Source organism: Lepisosteus oculatus, chromosome 1, assembly GCF_040954835.1.
Source record: "Lepisosteus oculatus isolate fLepOcu1 chromosome 1, fLepOcu1.hap2, whole genome shotgun sequence".
NCBI lineage: Eukaryota > Metazoa > Chordata > Actinopteri > Semionotiformes > Lepisosteidae > Lepisosteus > Lepisosteus oculatus.
Window position 1 is genome coordinate 77,458,677 of NC_090696.1, and position 21,360 is coordinate 77,480,036.

At 42.1% G+C, this 21,360-nt stretch overlaps 1 protein-coding gene across 4 annotated transcripts in view; it reads left to right on the plus strand.

Moving 5' to 3' along the window:
• Positions 1-21,360, plus strand: part of dlc1 (DLC1 Rho GTPase activating protein) — a 103,697-nt gene that overhangs the window by 59,721 nt on the left and 22,616 nt on the right. The window contains exon 1 of one of the 4 annotated variants that reach the window (XM_015345795.2): positions 18,496-19,104. The exons of the other annotated variants lie outside the window; for them this stretch is intronic. Within the exon in view, the coding sequence (XP_015201281.2) occupies positions 19,092-19,104 (13 nt within the window). The 5' untranslated portion in view covers positions 18,496-19,091. Of the gene's footprint in view, positions 1-18,495; positions 19,105-21,360 lie in introns of those variants that run through there. 4 annotated transcript variants of the gene reach the window in all.

Genomic DNA, 21,360 nt, shown 5'->3' on the forward strand with positions numbered 1-21,360 from the left:
GCACAAGCAACAGGCTGCCTGTGGGAGAAAGACGCTCTCTTTCCAAGGTAACCCCTAGATTTCTGATTTGGAGGAGTTGGTAGAAAAGGACAGTTACTCCCATGAAGAGCAAAGGAGATGTATACAGTTTGTCTGAATCAGTTTGACTTCCAAACACACAGACACAGAAGAGGTAACAAAGGCCACACGGGACTAATTCTCAGATTGAGGAGAATATTTTTGTCAACGACATAGTGGTGGATCAGAGGTTAATGCTCTCTCATGCATCTGGGAAAATTGAATACTGGAATTGTTCCCACCTGAGTAAATTTTAATAGGACAAAACGCTGGGCACACTAAAGCATGCATGGGAAAAGACTAAGAGTTGTTCATAATTAGATCCAGTTTAAGAATTTTAGATTATAAATATCTCTGAAACTATTAACATTTATGATTGACTTTCACATCACAAGTGAGATTCTGTCCTCAAAAAAAATATGCCTCTATAAGCACTGAAATATTGAATGTTTTTTATTATATTTACTCCCCGACTGTAGTTCCAAAGCAATATTTTTAGAACAACGAAATAGTATAATAAGTTCTCAGTACATTGAAACTGCATTGCACTAATTGACAGCAGTATTTTTATTAAAAGCCTAAGCGATGATTTTAAAACTCAAACCTTATTGAATTCATAAGTATTCTTACCTAAATTGTCAAGACACAAACAGGACCCTTTACACACGCTACATGTGTCTGATAGATATGTAGGACCTGTGTGATGTCAATGTATTCAGTCAAAGGGTCAAGTGAGGCAAGTGTAGGATTGAGAGCTGCTGACAGGAAAACATGAAGTGACTATTGTAGGTCTGTTAGTAAGATGTAAGTTAGTAAGAAAAACCACTGGCAGGATACCAACAGCGCTTGTCCCGTGTTCAGCCCTACGTATAAGTCTGATTCTCTGTATTTTTTGATTGTTCAAACATACAATCTTTAGATTGTAAACTAATTACGTTGTCTCCAAAAGGCAAAATCAGGTCTTAATTTAGGAAGTGAAATGGAAAGTAAACCTCACTCATCCATAAACACTGCGTGAAAAAGGTAATTGTTTTGCAATAGTTTGTGTGATATTTCTCTGATTCGTATCTAGAAATCACTTCATGGCAGCTGTGTCACAGGGGGGTAAGAAAGAGTCGGATGATTTGCAGCGTTATTGTCTCAGGCGACACTAAGTGAGGCAGCACTCACAAGAGAGTCCATGTCCGTCATTAGAGAAGTGAGCTATACTGTCTGTGCGTACTCAGCGACCCTAACGTCTGTCATCAGCGAACACTTCATAAACCTGGCAGGGCGCTTTTGCCATGTTAAAAACAGACTCCAAGGAAAATGGAAATAGCAACGTGAAAATGCTGTGATCCTTTCTGTTCACCAGTTTAACACAAGCACAAGAAGTGCAAGAAACACTTGGAAAAATATGAGTTTTCACAACAACATCACTAGAGTCAGAAAAGAGTAGTCTCCGAATTCAAGTCTTTTTCTACAAGTTTCTAAAGTTTTTTGAACTTCATTCATGAAAAACCTACCAAGGGTCAAACTGCCAGGTGTGTATAAGGTCCCTTTCAGGACACTTTATTCCAGCAGGACAAACCTGCGCTGTGGATTCACTAGACGTGTGACAGGTCCCCTAGAAGCCCTGTTCATTCACAGGGCAGAGCTCTTCCCTGAGTGGGCCTGGCTCCTGCTCCGGGCCATATAAACCCACACAGGCCATTCAGACTCCTCTTCCACTTGAGATTGAGCAGGGGTTGTCATTAGTATTGGGCACTCTTACGAAGCTTTTCACACACCTTGTTTTGCCAGTTCAAATGGGAGAAGTAACACTCAAGCAGGAATTAATTTAATTGGCCACAGTGATGTTCAACTCCTTCTTATCAGGTCATCTTCACAGCTGGCATCTGTGAAATGTTCCCTGGCTTTTCCTTTTCGCCTTCTGTTCTCCAGAAAGTACGTTTTCCTCGGCCTCAGCTGGTTCATTTTGTGCAGCATTGCTGCCAAACTAGCCTGTGAAACAGGGCCATTCTCATAAACATAATTCTAATGTAGCTCATGCCCTGTGTGCCACCAGCACTTTCTTGACTGATGCTTGTTTGGAATCTTTCCTTGAAGGAAGTAGTTTTTTTCTAAAAATAAATGATATAAACACACAAAGGGTTAATAGAAATAAATAGTTCAAGCACACAAATGCAATTGTCCAACCCCCATTATCCAAAACATAGGTCCTAAACCGCAACTGTGAAGTAGGGCTGTAAATGTATCGTTCTGTTTTAGTTACGTTTGCAGACATGGGTGCTTATTGAAGTGCGTGCAGGTGGTTTATTTTGAAAATATGCATTTGGTGAATGACATCAACTTCAGGGCCGACTGTGAAACGAGGACAGGGACCACAGACAGAAATTAGGAAGGTGTGCACCCAGGAGTCAAAAGGAAGCCTTGTTTCCCACCGCCTGCTGTGAGGATCTGTGGGAGATGTCCAACCACACTGCTGACTCAGCTCCTCTGGGATCCCTCAAGGAAAGAGAATAAAATCCTTCCATCTAGAGGCGGCAAATAGCACGCTGGGATTAATAACCTTTCTGTCTTAATGCTTTTAGTAGATTTACATTTAAAAAAACATAGGAAAAATATCCACGTGTATTTAACCACACAAGAGAACCCAGCACTAATGATTACAGTCCTGGTTTGATGTATACAGTACCTTCAGAATTCAGGATTAAGATCTGTCTCAATGTTTTACAATGAAAGGGATATTTCATTGACTGTTTTAATGTAACATGAAATTAATAATAATAAACATTTTCTTCTTTCAAAAAATAAAAGAATATATATGCACACACATAAGAAGTACTGTATATCCATAGTTTTCTTATTGTCCAATACAGGCAGACACAGACACACACCCTAGCAGTCTTTTAAGATATCCAAAAGCACTGTTTTAATACATTGATTTTAAAATTTAGCGATATAAAAAGTCTTAATTTACATTTCTCCGACATTCTCCTTGAGGTGTTATTTGTATTTCCTTTTCACACAGGAAGGGACTCTATCTGCATCCTATTCATAGACCTTTCAGATGATGAAACTGTGGCCTGAGTACACAGCAGGCACGATACCTTGTTTGTGCTGTGAAAGCCAAATGTACAGCTTGTACAGTCTGAACAGGCAAACCCAAGGGATTAAACTAAAAGAGTTTCAAATTCTTGTGACATATGTTGCTGTGGTCACACTGGATAGAGTTTACAGCTGGACTAAATTAAGTAACACGATAGGATTTAACTGCGCCGTGTGGACTGGGCCAACAGCCATCCTTACTAGATCCTGTCCATTGTCACTCATTCATTATCTCTAATACAAAGAGACCGGCCCTCTTTGTCACTGACTTGAGACTCCCAGATATTAAGAGTGTACTAGGTCACCTGATACTAATATTACTAGGACAACAGAGTAACACACAAGGACTAAACACGGGGCTTGATCTGTGTAAGTGTGCTTCTGTGGGAGGGAGGAGCTGCTGTCAAGAATGGTCAGATACAGTAGGATCCTCAGCCCCGTCTAGCAGGAGAAACCACCGAGAGGAAGCTACAGCTCAGATGTACAACAACTCTGCTGTCCTTGTGAACAATCATTCCTGCCTTCCAGCAGATCAATACAGGATTGTGTCAAACATGTTTAAAACATGCAACTGAAATGAGAAAAGAAAATACTGGGTGAATATTTCACTGTGAGGCATAAAGTAATACCAACACAATACTGATATGAGCCAGGGACAGAAATCAATCCCATGTCTGTAAATTTTAATATCAATTACTACAATTAATGTTTTTTTTCTCTGCTGGAAGGAAAAGAAAAGAGACACAACGTTTTGACTGTTGAGCCTTCTTCAAGTGTCAAGAAGAAGAGCCACTTGGAGAATTCTCCACAGCCAAAACGTTGTGTCTCTCTTCTTTTCCTTAAAGCGTGGAATGAACCTTTACTTGTTCCAATTTTAAAAACTTAGCGTTTGTAGGTAGGCACGGACCCCAGAGACGCATACGTTCTGAAGGTGGTACTTTACAATATTGCCATGGAAAAGTGCTATCTGTTTTTTTCACTTAGATCAGCGATGGTGAAAGGATGAATGACACATGACACGTACTGTAAAAATACCAGCTATATCTTAATATGTGCCATCTGTCACTTCATTTCACAGGCACAGGGAAAAATGCTTTAGAGATATTTGTGACCCGTGACTATACATGCCTGTTCTGGACTGGCGTCCCATCCAGGGTGTGCGTGCTGCCTTGCACCTGTTGCTTGCCTCCCTCCCAAACCCTGTATTGGATAAAGCAGTGAGGAAATGGGTGGAAAGGCGGAGGAGCTATACGTGAGGTATAGTGAGTGCTGTGGATAAAAGAAGGCAAAAGTTTCTCAAGTGCCTTTTAACCCCTCCAAAAGTTGGAACACGAGCCATCGTTGCAGTGTTGCAGCTCAGGGGGCGGGGCTTATGCTGCTGTGGGGCGGGGCTTATGGCGGCAGAAATGAATGCTGGGAAGGACAGGCTGATAATAATAATAATAATAATAATAATAATAATAATAATTGCTTACATGTATATAGCGCTTTTCTGGACACTCCACTCAAAGCGCTTTACAGGTAATGGGGACTCCCCTCCACCACCACCAATGTGCAGCCCCACCTGGATGATGAGATGGCAGCCATAGTCCACCAGAACGCTCCCCACACATCAGCTCTCAGTGGGGAGGAGAGCAGAGTAATGTAGCCAATTCATAGAGGGGGATTATTAGGAGGCTATGATTGGTAAGGGCCAATTTGGAATTTTGGCCAGTACACCGGGGTTACACCCCTACTCTTTTCGAGAAATGGATTTTTAATGACCGCAGAGAGTCAGGACCTCGGTTTTACGTCTCATCCGAAGGACGGATATGTCCCATACGGCACTTTTCTACAGTAGTACAGTAGTTGACTGGGAGGATTAGGGGACTTGTCCTCACTCCCAGACATCAGTTTATAAAGTTCTGTAGCTTTAATCTTTTCTAAATATATTGTAAGCGTTGATCTCTGAAGGCTAGGTACATCTATGCATGGTTAGAGCTTATCAGGATAACAACCTTAAGGTCTTTAGAGCTGTTTTGTGGAATATGAGTGCACTGAGAAGACTAAACTACTACATTTATACCAGGCCTTTTATTTTTACCAAAGTTGAAAATGAGAATGCCATTCTACGCTTTATTTTTAGCAGCAAATTCTAGAATTGAAAGTAAAAGCTAAAAGCTGTGGTTTAGAAACACATGGTTAATCCTCAAAGGGGTCTGTTATACTATACAGCAACTTTCTGGCTTGGTATCACCCACCATCTGATGTAGGCATTTGTCACTTTTTAGGCTGGGTCAAAGGTTATTGTGAAAAATAAGACCCTTCTCATGTATCATCACGCGTTTACAGCTTGCTTTCTGCAATAAGATACGAAAGGCCATATGTCATCTTCAGGATTACCTAGAACCCCAGAGGGACCTCACCTCCTGTCACTGAGGGCTCATTACAAACTCATTCTTACAGGAATTCCAAAGAACTTCCTCCTGCTCTCTGGTGTGTCATCATTTAGAACGCTATCATCCTTCACAGCTGATTCAGTTCTGAAAACGCAGAGATCAGGCAATACGCCTGAAAGAGAGCAAGTTACCCACCTGTAGCTCACCACCTCTGAAGGCAGCAGAGCCAGACACTGCGGTTCTCTTACTGGGGTAACGTCAGAGGTTTGTCCTGTATCGCTCTGGCCAGGACTGACTGCTCGCCTGACAGTTAAGAATCTCTCTGCAGTACCAGACACGTTACACAGCACCTTGCAGAGGTGCTCACCCTCTTCCACTGACGTCTCGCTTCGAAGGCATCGTTTAAAGTGAAAGCATTCTCAATGAAACCCTGAATGCTCAAACTGAACATTCACCTGGACAAAAGAAATTACAAGGCAGGAAATTCATCAACAAGCGTGAATAACCACATCGTTCAAAATGTGTGCAGATTGTAAAGGGGTAGATCTTTTTGCAATACACTGTGCTGTATACTATATGAATCCATAAAGATATAGAGATACTCTTATATATATATACACTGTAAAAATATATACATGCATAAATCTATCTGTAATCTATCTCTCTATATATTTGTTTGAAACTGTAGTAGCTAAAGTTAGATAGAGACTTACAGTACACTATAATATTCGGTCAATGCTGAAGCAGATGTATTTTTTGTGGGAACACATTATTGTTGAATTGAGCAAGCAACCTGTTCAGTAAAGAGAACTCTGGTCCTCGGGGGCTGAAGAGGGATTAGATTTTGGTAAACATGATCTGTGCACTACATCGCTGAGCAAAGCACTGGCTTGATCACAGTCATCCTTAGCCTGTTAAAAACTGGCAATTTAATGATGATCTCCAAGCCTGCTAGACCAGATCTGAAGACCCCTGTGCGTTATGCTTCTTAGAATTTAAGACTATGTAGCAGACTCAGTACTGGCTTCTGGAAAAGGTCATGGCGATGCACCGTTTCAAGGGAAAGTTTTGAGCTCTGTAAGCACATTTCTCGAATGCTCAAGCTGTCTCTCTGCTTGGTCTTAAAGCACTATGAAAACAGACTGACGTTCTTCAGGAAGTGCTATCTTGCCCTTTATCTCTTGTGTCAGTGTTGGTAGTCATGTATAACTGAGAGTCTGAAACTGCAAAACTGGGAGTAAGGATTTTCTTGTAATATTAAAGTGAGTGTTTGGGATTCTCTACGTGATTTATTCACAGCATAAAGGCAAAGTGGCACATATTTGGCATCCGAGATGCCCTGCCAGCACTTCCCTTACTCGGAATGTAGATCATCCTGACAGAAAGGCGTTCCATGGAGGTTTTTATGTGACAGTTGAATGTAAATTACTTGATCTTGGCTAACGTCATGACTGAACGATGACGGATGGTGTCCATAACGGAGCTGCTAGTACTAAATTCTATTACTTTAACATGAGCAAATGTACAGTTTTTTTTTTAAATGTATGGAAGCAATATGTCTTAAAGGCAATTAGAATTCACTGACTGGAATGCATTGTCCCAGTGAATCAGCTTCAGAAGGGGTATAATAGTGGAATAATTTAATTCTGTTAAAAAATATTCTATGTATCATTGATTTATGAATACTGTGTCAAACACATGCGCAGGTACAAGCAAACAAGCAGTCATAACTTTGGCGAAACGTGATCAAATTAATGAAATGCAGCTCATAACACAACATACAGTAACTATCGATAAATATAGAGTACTTTTTATTTTTATTATTTTTCTTCTGCCTCTTTGCAGAATGTATGGGTCTAGAGACAATCCCTAACAAGTACTATGTCTAAGTTAGACGTGCTTGAGAAAGGCATGCATTGATCTGCTCTCTAGCGTTCCCAAAGAATATAAAGTGTGCTCAGAGTATTCAGGGAAACAGCCATAGTCAGGGATAAGCCATAAAAGTCTTGCATCTTGAATATATTAAGTGCTTTGGGACTTTTCATCACAAAGGGCCCCAAAACCACCTTTAAATCTTGCAGGGGTCCCTTTTTATATACCTCTGCAGTGCAACACCTCTCTGGGTGACACACAGCAGCCCCACTACACAGCTGGTCAGGGGTAAATCAGGTGGAGGAGTTCACCAGTTTAATTAAGGGGGGCACGGCGGAGACGAGATTGACGAGTCCGAACGTTCTGGAAAGTGGAACTAAGCCAGGACACTGGGGGTTAACACTGTGGTGATTCTGGATCTTTAATGACCACACTGCCAGGAACGTCTGAAGGACAACACTGCCTGCCACACAGCAAGTCTCCTACTTGTTTTCATTAGCTTGTGGGATAAATAAAATTCTAATAATTATACCTTACAGAAAATGACATCATGGTTTGGGCATTTTCTGTTTAAGTGGTTGTAACTGTTTCAGATTAAGTGACCAGACGATGCACTATTTAGATTGCACATAGTCTGTTTGCTGCTCACATGTTTAAATTATTGTTAAACCAAAACTATTTAGGTGGTTTCCTTACCATATTGAATGTTGCATACATAGATGGATTCTTAAACAACATTGCACAATTTGTACAGTCTCTGTTTTCTTCTGAAATACAGTCTCTGCCAACTAAATACACAGTATATTTCAGTTTGAAAGGTTATGTGGGGGGGATGAGCTGGAGATGGGGTTTGCTTGAATGGAACCAGGAATGGTTTAAGGTGACCCGATTTGCTCTCTGGAAGTTTACTGACCTGCTTAAATTGTCTATACTTTTATATAGGTGTGTTAAAATTCTGTTCTTAAGAAAGAATTCTTAAAACCTTGCCAATCATTTGCATTCAGTAAAAAGAGTGTTGTGTCAACACAACTGAGAACAGGAGGCTGTTCTTCACTTGGAGGGCTGTGGGAGTGCAGAACAAGCTGCCCATGTTGTAAACCGATACTCTGGTTTAGCTCAAGAAACAGCTGGATTAAATCCCAGGATCAATTAGCTGCTAACAGGCTGGCTGGGTGGAGTGACTGTTTGTAACCCTTCTTCTGCTCCTCTTCTTGGTGATGCCCATGTTGAGAGGCATCTTGCGGTTCCAGACTGTGCCCAACATGTTCACTGCTCAGCTGGATAACCTCGTCATCATGTCCCGACTTACACTTTCATTTAGGCTGAGTTTTATTTTTATAGATAATTCGTGGTGAATTCAGATATAGATTAATTTAGAGAAAATTTTTGTATCAATAATAAAGCTCATACAGTATTGTTTCCTTTAATTAACAAGGATTTTTTTTTTATTTACAAACAGTTGTACTTATTGCTGTCACTTTGTGTGGCTCAGTTCCTTCAGCCTATCAGTGTAGGTCCTGTAGCACAGCTCTTTGACTCAGTTTGTGCTTTGGAAGGGGAGCTCTTTATCTAGGTACTAGTTTTTCAGGATTCTTGTCTCTCCATCTCCTGCGCTACATCAGTGAGTTACACATCTCTGCTTTACCCACAGCCTGTAAAAAATAGGGATGGGCACGTTTCCAGTTTACTCATTGATTTAAACTTCATTTTTTTTTCTTTTATCCTCACAGTTACTGTTAGACCTTAACTGTTTCCAGCTTCTCACAGCTGAAATCTCACTCAGTCCGACTTATGAAACTAAACTGTAGAGGAATTTAAAGAAGGATCAGTTTAAATGAATTAGATGGAGGACGTGCAGCACCTTGCACACTGTGGAAGAGCAGAAGAGAACACTTTTAAGGCATTCCTGACTACTGGTCCTGAAAGGCCAGCAGGCCCCTATTCCAGCTCAGCTATGATCTAGCAACTCACAGCTGACTTAATCAGACCAATTTAAAAACCCCTCCTGGTGCTTTCACATAACATGGAAAACCTACCAACACACCTGCCACTCCAGGACCATGACTGGACACCCCTGCCAATTTAGAAGAAGCAAACTCTACTGTGCGTGCAATACCATCTGGGTGAGAAATACGAAAATCCCTGTTTTACTTTTGTGGTAGTTTCATTTGCTTAACTTTAGAATATGTTGTGGACATTAATCATTCTGTGCAGGTCTCGTGCAGTACAGCATCTGGAGAAAGACAGATGGTTTTTTTTTGTCTTGATGAGGATTTACTCAGATTTGACTTTGCCAAGTGGGTCAAAGATTTAATGAAAACCAACTGCAAACATCCTTCCGAAAGCATTAGGTTTAGTCCAGACAGGGATAAAGTATCTGTTGTCTACTTCAAAATCCTGTTACCTTCTTCATAGCCAGCACATCAGCCTAGCACTCTATTACGGTGTCATGATGTATTAACTGTCTGAATCTGAGCTGTGATTTAGCACTTGCTTCGGTCCAACATCGTGAGGCAGCACAGGTCCAAAGTGTATACAGAAACATGTTTTTGTCTGGAAATTACAGCTCATTTTCAGGACTAAATCTTTCAGGTTCAGCATGATAGAATAGATTAGAATATAGAGATATGGAGCAGCTATCTGTTCACATTTACATAAAGAGTTGTGAACTTCAGGAGCAAGCTTCCCAGCTGAGTCCAAAACAGGGCTCATTTAGGAATCCACTGGACAAATTTTTAGATGTAGTTTATTCTACTAAACTACCAAAAGAGCAAGATGGACTTCCTCCCATTCACAACCTATCTTAAGTTCTTAAATTAAATTCAGAACTTTAGCAGTGTTAAAACTATCTGAGACTGAAATGATCTCCGTGCAATATATCATCTTCCAAGACACTTATTGCACCTGTTATTTGTGATTCTGGTACAACACTTGTCATATGACAAACACGTTCCTCCTCGATTTAATAACATGATAACACAAGGCATCTAACCACAGGGCAAATAAACACAGGCATCAATCCAGAAAAATGTCTGCACATGCCCCAGAAGTTTCATTCCACCAATTTCTTCCTTCAGTGTAACACAAATTCCTTACCAGTGAGCAATTATTTACTATGTTGAAACAGTGTCAGTATCAAATGACAATTTGGACAGGGAAAACTCTACCCCTCCTCACATATTGAATATGTTCAGCCCTGTTGGGTTGTTTAACCACACTTTTCTTACAGACAGGATCAGCAGCTGCCTGTTCATGTGTTTACATAACCACCTGTAACCCTGTCCATCTCATACAACCACAGCACTTTAAAATATGAACCAATGCCAAATTATTTCTCTTCTAACTTCTATTTGTAAAAGGCAACTTTACTAATAGACTTGTAGACCAGTACGTGTTTGGTACTGAGGTTTGAACCAGGCTTGAGAAAAGTCAGTCAGTCAGATCTCGGTCTTGACATTAGCTCTGAAATTCAATTAGATTTGAGTGACTTACAGCATTTTCTCTTCAGTCACTGAAGTGACTGTTACAGTTTTTTAAGAACCCAAGAACAAAAATATGAAGTAATAATTTATTAATAATAAAATAGTCAGAAATCCATATCACCCTGCAACTCACAACTGGTAACCCACTGAAGCTAAGCAGGTGTGAGCCTGGTCAGTACCTGGATGGGAGACCTCCTGGGAAAAACTAAGGCTGCTGCTGGAAGAGGTGTTAGTGGGGCCAGCAGGGGGCGCTCACCCTGCGGTCCATGTGGGTCCTAATGCCCCAGTATAGTGACGGGGACACTATACTGTAAACAGGCGCCGTCCTTCGGATGAGACGTAAAACCGAGGTCCTGACTCTCTGTGGTCATTAAAAATCCCAGGGCGCTTCTCGAAAAGAGTAGGGGTGTAACCCCGGTGTCCTGGCCAAATTTCCCCCCTGGCCTTTACCCCATCATGGCCTCCTAATAATCCCCCTCTATGAATTGGCTACATTACTCTGCTCTCCTCCCCACTGATAGCTGGTGTGTGATGAGCGTTCTGGCGCACTATGGCTGCCGTCGCATCATCCAGGTGGATGCTGCACATTGGTGGTGGTGGAGGGGAGTCCCCATTACCTGTAAAGCGCTTTGAGTGGAGTGTCCAGAAAAGCGCTATATAAGTGTAAGCAATTATTATTATTATTAAATCAGAAATTAAGGGCAAATTGTGAATGAAATATGTTTGCTTATGTGGTTGCCTTTAGCTTAGTGATTCAAAGCTCTCATCATCATTTTTCTACATATATACAGTATTTTGGAATTCAAAGTCAAGCAGCCAAAACATTTGAATGATAATCCTGGCAAGTTTTCATTGTTTAATATTTAACACTATGGAAAAAACACACACACAATTAGAGTTAAGAGAAGAAAAAAATGGAGGTTCTTGAATTTGAGAAATTGTTCGACAAGGTTAAAGATTGCGTTGTCTGTGTCTTATAGGAAACAGAAGTCACAGGAACTCACTGTGTACAACTCAAGGCTGTGCTTCTGTGGCTGTCTGTTTTCTCAAGGTGTTTCATGTATCTGTAAGCCAGCTCTGCATCCAGCAGACTCATCATGTCCACAAAGCACTGTGATCACTACAATAAGCACGTCACAATGTACTGTTAGAGGGCGTTCATCTCAGAGCTCCGCTCCCTGATTTCCAGGCTCTGTTCTTTGGAAGATTAACGTTTTACAAAGGCTTGGACCTGCTGATCTGTTGTTGTTGTTTTTTTTACCTAGTAAATTCATAGTTTCTGTACATTGTAGCTGGACACACTGGAAATCTGGAACTTTTTATCTTCTTCTGAAACATGAACTTTGTGGACTATGTACCTAGACCATGTACCCACTACTTGTCAAGGATGTCTCTATTTCAGGGGGAATTAAATTGAAAGTGTCATTTTAAATACATCTTTATTCGGCACTTTAGTTAAGAAAAATTAAATTTGGTTTAAGCCTCTGTGCTTAAATCATACAATGAATGCCAAAAGTATTCAGCATCTGACATAACCTAAGCAAACTAAGAACATAATGCAGAATACAGGAGCATAACAGCAGAGCTGGAAAAAGACCAGAAAGATACGCTGAGAACAGGCACTACCGAGGCTGCCACTAAATCACTTTCAAAGTTACATTTAAAGTTAAAATTACTGCAAAAGCAGGAAGACCTCTCAGGAGCTCCTGGAAACAACAGAGGCACTGAGGATGACTTGGGTCTTGAGCACCAGGTCGTACGAGATCAGCCCGCAATGGAAAGTGGGAATGAGGTGCGTGGTACAACACATTCTTAGCTGGGCCCCGATAGCCCTCTCTCAGTCTTCTCCGAGCTGAAAGAGCCACCCCTCGGTGTGAGGACCGATGTTCCCCTTCCAGATCTAGAGACCCTGTACCCATGCAAGCCAGGCCCCAGAAAAAAAGAGTATTTTGAGTACTCAGATCCCCAAAAAGAGTTCCTGCCTATGATGGTCCCATGTCCTAAACTGAGCATCTCCCAGAGCAGAGGCAGTTCATAAGAAGAAGTAAAGGAGATACTTTCTTTACAATGGACAGCTTATTCTGCCTCCTGTGGAGCATGGCAGTGACAGAAGTACCGACCATGCCATAAGAAATCACACTACTGGCTATAAAAAGTTTAAATAAGAGTTCAGACTTCAGGTGGGGTCAGAACAAGTATTTACAGACGACACTTTCAAGACATCTGTTGTGTTTACTTCAAAAATTGTCCTTTTTGGTGGTTTGGAATTAAAAATAAATGAGAAAAGCACACATTCTCACTTCAAAAAAGCTCTTTGTTAACTTTATCAGGAACATTGCATGGTACAGAATAATGGTGCCTGTGCATGTTTCTCAGCAGTTTGGCCTTAGAATTGGCAGCAGAGACCTTTTCGCCCGCCCTGCCAGTATTTTGGCTGATTATTTTTAGACGGATCTTTAGTTTGAGACAAGCATGGAAAAGGGGGCCAGAGCCTATCTCTGTTTATTAGAAAAGGAGATCAAAAGGAAGCTTATCATGACTGAAGTCAGTTATTTCCATCTTGGAACAAAGGACAAAAGGTGCACTGTCTTGTCTTTTCCTTTCAGATCTGCTTGTCAATTCATTTCCCAAAGGAACCGTGAAGCCCTGATAGTCTATTAAAAGAGCATTAATCAATGTTTGGGACTATGTCAGCTTACTTTGTTCATAACAGGAACAATGAAAATAGCATTGTATTGTTAGATCCTGCAAAAGTGATTAAAATTATACTTTAATTTGTCCCTCCTGACCTCAAAACACAATGAACTGGAAGACGTCCAAAACAAACTCTTTTGATTTTTGGACACAGTTTTGCATTTTTGTTGGCCCAAGAGCCTTGTAGCTGCTACTAGAAAAAGAAGTGAAAATGAAATTAAGCCTGTAGGTTAATTTGACGTGAAGCCCAACAAAATATAACAGAAAACTCTGCATCTCATCAAGGCTCAACCTGTCTCCCACTGAACTATGTTCTGAGCTTAAACTTGCCATTCTGGAAATTGAATGTACATGTGGCTGCAAAAATGCATATTGTTTTTAAAAATTGTTTTGCACTATATTTGCCATATACCCAAATTCACAAATCTTTCTAAATATATTGCTTTCTTTTGAGATTCTAGGTGCATGAGTATATTAATTTATACGGTATACACTAATTACTACAGAATACTGCTGAAGCACAAGGGGAACTGCAGTGCTAGTCTTACATTTCAGGGTTAGAAAGATTCAGCATCGATGAGTGCAAAGTTAAAATGTACATGTGTAAAACCTCCAATTTACATCACAAAATAGACTCAAGTTCCAGGAATGTGCAGTGGCATACACTGTGATTCAGAACGAAAGCAACAAAACTTCAGGTGAGGTGAAGCGCCCCTGTACACTGTACACTGGACACTGTGAGCAAGCAGGCTTGTGAACACGTCTCCTTTAATCCAGGAGAAATACTGCTCTTGACTTCCAGACGGTTTTGCGGACGAATACTACTTAATAGTTAACTCTGCATGCAGATCCTGTTGGAACATTCCTGCAGCGAAGTGTCATCTGCACACCCTGTATTTATTCATTCGTACTTCACAGCACATCAGTCATCACAGTGACTAGTGAGCAGGAAGGGCCTCTTCACATCGCGGTTCGTGGGCAGTCATGTCGGAACTCGGCGAGACCAGGGGTTTGCAACAACACGGCGACTTCCAGTACTTTCACAAAGTTCACAATTTCGTGCTTAATTCGACATTTATAAAACAAAAAAATTCTATACCAAATTCTATACGAATTTTTGTTACCAAGATTTAATGACCAGTCTAAGAAATTGGGACTGCGTTTCCCCTTTAAGAAGGGGGATAATTGCTTCTTTTTTAAGATGGTTCAATAAGAATAATACTTTACTCCAGTGATGTGGAGTAAACCAAAGTGGTTTGTTCCTGATCAAGGATTTTTCTCCAGGATTTTCCTGAGTTTCTTCTCTTCTCCTGACAGTGATCAGTAGTGGAATAATTCCAGGAGGGTGTTACCAGGATGTGATATATTTTCCCAGAGCTTCCAAACCACGATAAACGGGATTAAGTTCAGACAGATACATAGGTCAGTCTATCCCAGTGATGCTTTCTGCATTGAGCAGGGCTCTCCAGGGCTGGCTCTAACCCAGTCTAACAGGTTTAAATTGTCCATTTTTGAGGCTTGTAATTTAATTGAGATCAGTTAAGATGGCTATGTATTATTGAAATTCAAAGATCAGCTGGTCACCAAAATCCTAGTATCCTTCAACTTCCCAGGGTCAGAGTTTTCTTAGCTAAACTGTTTGCTTGCTTAATTGATTGATTATTTACAGGGTTTCCAATCCTTTAAGAATAGATCAATGACAATCCTAATTGGACTGCGGTTCTCCAAGGGGGGAAATGATCGTATATATTCATAAAACAGGCTTCCGTTTAATGGAATTAAATAGCTGACAGGAGGCAAAATTGATTTTAGACTCTGTTAAGCAGAAAACATTTTAGCAGAAATCATATACTGTATATTTGTATGAAATGGACAATGTTAATTATCATAGTAATATGTGTGACTATATCACCATAGTCATTATTTCCAAGACATGTACAGGTAGAAAGCACATTTTTGCCTTTGTATTTAGTCTTTTTGTTGTTGGCGTTGCTGAAGTGGTTAAATGAAACAAATTGCTTATTTATTATTGCTTCACTTATTCAGGTCCGTGGCTGAGTGTGATAAGAACGCAATTACCTTTCATCACGGGAGGGTTGATCTTTCGGCTACCTGATCCTTTAAACTTTTGAGTGTTGTAAGATAAGTAATATGTTGTTGTTGTTGTTGTTGTTGTTTTAAAGCCAAGAGGCAGCCAAAGCTCTACGATCCAAAGAGAGACAAACTTTTTGGTCAGAAAACAGTAACTCCAGCAGATCCTCGCTTCACGTGCTTTTTTTAACTCAACACCTTTTATGTCTTTACACGTTTTTCTTTCAGTGGAAATAACACAAATTGTCTCTCTCTCTTCTTGCCAACAACGAGTGTTCTAGATATCATGTCCTCAGACCTGAACGCTCCCCTGTCCCCTACTGCCCGGGACGGTGGCTGTCCGTGTCCCTGACAGAGCTTGTTTGCGTCAGTGCTCTCTGTTTCATTGGAAAGCGCACACGATTGTCCGGTCTGTGAACTCTGGGGGGGGTGTTTGTGGTGAAGAGAACTAGACCCCCAGGCCTGCAAGATTACGCCCTCTCCGAAAAGGAAGACCGACGCATGACTTTTATCTCAATCTTCAGAGCAACCCAGAAGTGTTTCAGACCTGCCGGCAGACACGCAGTGTTCTGCCTTTCTCATTACTTGAAGGTTGAGGAAATAGGGCTATTCCTTTAATTTTATTTTACAAAAAAACATTGTTTTTTGTAAACAAAACTTGCCTATCGGATATGTCTTGTGTTTAAAAGCATAACCCGTTTTATTTAGATATTTATTAAGTCATTTTGATTTTATTACCTTACAACAGATGTCAGACATCGTTTTATTTCACCTGCTTATGTTGACCTTAAAACAAGAATCTGAAATTTTAAATATATAATTTATTAAGGCGACACTGGTTTGGATCAAATAACTCCGTTAAACATGCGCCAGGTTAACGTTTTTTACTCGTTAATTCAAGATGTGTTTGAGCTCTTGGTAAAAAAAAAAGGTGGTATTTATTAGTTGGCCTTATCACAATGAGGTGGTAATTGTTATTTGCTGTCCTTGCTGAACAGCCCTGCTTTCCCAGATCGACCCTGATAAAGGACGGTGACGGTTTCGTCCTGCGCTCACAGGTCGCGGCTACAATCCAGACAGGGTCGGCAGTTTTAGCTGCAGCGGGACGGTCAGTCTGGCTCTCCGGATGTCCCGCTGCATCCAGAGGGAGAGGGAGTGGAAAAGACACGAGGGGTCACTGCTGGCCAGTCACGAAACTGCGGAAGAGAAATTAAATAAATCCATGAAAAGGCCACGCTCTGAAATAATGACATGAATGAGCGCTGAGGCGCTTATTTTCACTAACGTCAGCTTTGGGATATTTGTTTTACAATTGGCTTGCATTGCCATATACAACCATGAGCACCGAGACCTGAGGAAAAGCACCATTTTTGACTTGTTTAGTAAGAGGAAGCTGAATGAAGGTCCGGAAGGGGTCTGGCTGCGGGACCTTCAGCTCCTGTGCCCCAGCTCGGGGTGGTGGGTGGCTCCGCGCCTGTGGCTGGAAGGTTGCCGGTTCGTATCCCGCGGCCGGCAGAGGAATCCTACTCTGTAGGGCCCCTGAGCAAGGCCCTTAACCCCAACTGCTCCAGGGGCACCCTATAAATGGCTGACCCTCCGCTCTGACCCCAAGCTCCTCTCCCTGTCTGTGTCTCATGGAGAGCAAGTTGGGGTATGTGAGAAGACAAATTCCTAATACAAGAAATTGTATTAAATGCCAATAAAGTGATCTCTCTCTTTGTCCTTGCCCCGCGGAACCGGAGCCGACGAAGCGGGTCTAGAGTTCCAGCCGAGTCCCCTGACCCTGCTCGGCAATCTGTCAGCAAAGCGGAGCTGCGCTCGACTGCGGCGCATGGGGGCCGTGTCCCCCTTTTTCTCTGCGACACCCCGTAAACCCGGGGAGCTGTGATTATGGTTCCAACTGGATTGTTTTGGGGGGTTCAAACCCCAGATGAGACACAGCAAGGTGTTTCACTCAAACTGGTCCTAGTAAAAACCTAGTAAAAGTACCAATTTACGTGGCTTACATCTCCATTAGGTGACAGGTTCTGGAGAGCTATTTAGCAAGACGCAAATGTTGTATGGACTCCTTATTTTTGTGCATTGAACCCGTGAAAAAAACACAAACCTTTAACAATATTCCCAGTAGGTTTAAGATTCGCCTAGAAGTTTGTACTAATGATCACATAATAAACCTGTTATGTACCTGTTGATTTTTTAATCATTAAAAAAACGAAAATAACGCGTACCGACATTATTCTGAAAATATCGGAATACTTTTGCGCGTTTTTGTGGTTATTTTGATTCTATTCAGAGAGCAACAACGGTTATACTTAAAGCCCTCTATGGAGCCCTGAAACGTTTCTCACCGAAAAATTGATTAGATGCTTCTTAATAGTTTGAGAATGCAACTAAAACGTCATCGAGTGACGGTTAAAGTGAATTTAGTCATAACTACTGCTCAATTCCCAACAGTCATGCGTTAAAAAGGAACACGAGTTACAAATAATTGTGTGAGAGGATTTTATTCACTGAATTTGATACATTAGCAAAATAAAAGTTTCGTTTGAATCTGTTTTGACGCACCGAGGGTCGGATGTAAAAATTCGGAAAAAAACTTACTGTAAAATCTCTTACAGTAGCGGAAGACTCGCTATTCTCTCTAGTATTCTCAATGAACATTTTGCGCACTTGCGCATCATTTTTAATAACTGGCGCAACGGATTCCTTTGCTTTTCGCTCCGTAAAATAGTGTATTAGCAAACATTTCTAGGGCTTAAATACTCGTAAGAAACGACTCCACTGTGTGATGTAACGCGACAGTTTTTCTGACGACGTGTGCCTGGTTTGGTTTCTTTTCACATTGCCAACTAACAAAGATCTCAAAATTCACCAGGGCTGTGTTTTTTTTTTGGTTCTGGTGTCCTTGGGTTAGCCGCGTTTTCAGTGCGGCGGTGTCTGAAGCGAAAACAGATGTATTCTCAATATTGAAAGGCCACAGTATTTACATGTGGAACAGTCCCTGCAGGGAGGGCGGGGGAAGGGGGCTCCGCTATCAGGTGAGCGGTTGGTGTAGCCGAAGCCCAAGGAGGTGGGTTTGTCTTCCCACAGCTTTTCGGGTCTTGAGCTGAGAGAAGCATTCGAGCTCATTCGCTCTGCGGTTCCGGAGCGGCTCCGCGCAGAAGCCCTGAAGACCGCTCTCTTCAAAAGCCTCAACACAGAAGCAGCGGACACAAGAGAGGGGAAATGAAAGCATGGATTTGTTTCTGTATTTGAAGATAAGAGGGGTTTTGTACTCTGCGGGTTTGTGTGTTTTTTGATAGAACTCCAGCATAGATGCCAAACAGCACCGATGGATCGGATCAAGGTTTTACCATAATATCGGGAGTAAAGCACACTGCGGTGACAACTGCGATCGGAGTAATTTGTCCAAATCTAAAAGACGAAAATGATCCTTACACGTAAGTGTATATTATTGGGGTTTTTTAATCACTGTCTTGGGTTTTTGTTCCCTAAATGTTCGCAACTTTATCCAATTGAGTAATAGTGTAGCTCATCGTGAAGTGTTGAACTTTAAAACCTGGAGGTTTTTTAATGATTCAAAAATATTGAGTTAGCCAGTTTAATATATATATAATAATATGTATGCATTTCGGTTTTTTTTTAATTAAGTGTTTCACGGAATTACTTTTAATGACACTTTTCAAAGTGTCCCGGCAGACTAGCCGGGGTCTGAATGGAGAGTACCCCTGTAGCGTTATCTCACTCCATATTCATGTTTTAAAAAGCGATGCTGGTTTTTCGGAGCCTCAGTGGGACGTGGTCGCGGGCTAGATTTAAGATAAGGCGTCTTCTCCGCGCAGTCTGGCCGCAGTCTCGCCTTGGCACCACGGGGTCTGTGAGGGTCCCACCCTGCAGACCAGTCGCTCTGCTCTCTCTCCGCGGTATTGTCCTCTCTGTCAGTGTCCTAAGGTAACTTTGACCCATTAAAACAGCGTAAAACGCGTTGTAGACGCCGTTAGCGCCATAAAAGATGACGTAAGAACCCCGGCAATAAAGGTCCGAACTGACGCCTTTTTTACACCCCTTCGCTTAATGATGTACTCGGCGGTGAAATGAGTTACCTTTGGTCACGTTTGGGAAGCCTCTTGCTATTTTGAGAATCGAGTAGGTGGAAATGAGTACGTGCTGTTTACTGTATGCTGTTTACTTTCATTACAGAAGTTTAGAATTTGTGGCCCCCTAAATGGTGAACCCCCCCGAGTTGAGCTGCGGTACTGTGGTGTTCGCCTCTTACGTGTTCTCAGACACTGGCCCAGCCGGGAGTATCGAAGAAATAAATCTGGTTTTCTGGATTTTCTGTTTACTTTGTCCGTTGTTTTGCTCAACTTTTTAAACGAGTATGCAGACTTCCAGTGTTGTTACCTCCAGCCGAAAGGCACTAATAATTGAATTTAAATGTCTCCGTCTCACAATGTTTCAGCTTCCCATGCCATGGCATTAAGAGAGTCCACCTGCCTGTGTGTTGTCTGCTTCACCCACAGCCTTTCCCATTACATTGAATTTTATCCTTTTCCATCCCGGCATGCGCGTCAGACGCCTATTAATAAGTCGGGGACATCTGAAACGCGTGAATCTCTCCCTGTCCCATGGCGCCCGGGGGTTGTGACTTTACCCAGCACTATCCCTTTGATCCCCCCGAGCTGGGGCACCCCCTGCTGGCCGTCTGCAGCACGCCCACTGGCGGACCCTTGCGAGCAGCTGGCTGTCAGTGGCTTCACTGGACCTGCTTGGGGGCGCCCGAACGAGCTCGCTCGCTGTCCTCTTCAGCTCAGCTGTTTTGGTTAAAAGTCTACAGCGGGGTTTTTTTTTACTGTCCGGTTTCCAGCACTGCACGGGTCTATAAACTGAACAGTGCATGTTGAGTTGTTTTCTCCGCAGGGGTGGGGAGTTGCTGGATAATTTCGTGCAGTCGCTACCTAGTCGCACTTAGCCTGCGGCGCCTTTACTTGACGTCGTCCGTGGAAGGGCTTTACTTCCACCCATCGATAACAAAGTGGGAGCTCAAAGCACGTCGTCCCCTTTTCAGCCGGAGAATGCCCGAGCAGCCAGGCTGTGTAAATCTATCAGCAGCGCAGAAAGAGCCATTAGGGCCGGTATTCAGAGAGCCCATCTGGCCTGCAGCCCGTTCGCGCTGCCCGGGCCGTCTCCCAGGCCAGCAGATGGTGGGAGGCCCGCCTTCAGACGGAGTGACCCGACCTGGTGATATACACAGCCCTGCGGGTCCGTGATAACACCGGAGAGCAGATGTGGTCATGAATTTGAAATCTGTTGCTGAGGTACCAAAAGTGAGAATGGTTTCTATCTTAAGGGTTATGGACTTTTGTGTGTGTTGTTGTTGTTGTTGCTTTTTTTGGGTTTATATCTGTTTTTACTTTTCTTTTTATATTTATCAGTGGCGTGTACATAAAAACACAGCAGACTCTTTTTTTCGATATCTTCCATATTTGTTTTCATGTTTTGACTCAGTCTGAGCTCGCTCTGTTGATGAATGATGGTAGCTCCTGGACCTCCCAGAAAACACTTTAATCCAATTTGTATTTGTCTTCAGTGATCGCTGCTCCTTCCTCGATATTTAGTGTTTTCAGGTTTACGTGTTTGATACCCCTGGACTCCCCTTTATGGAGACTCTGGTGTCCAGAAAGGAAACGTCTCAC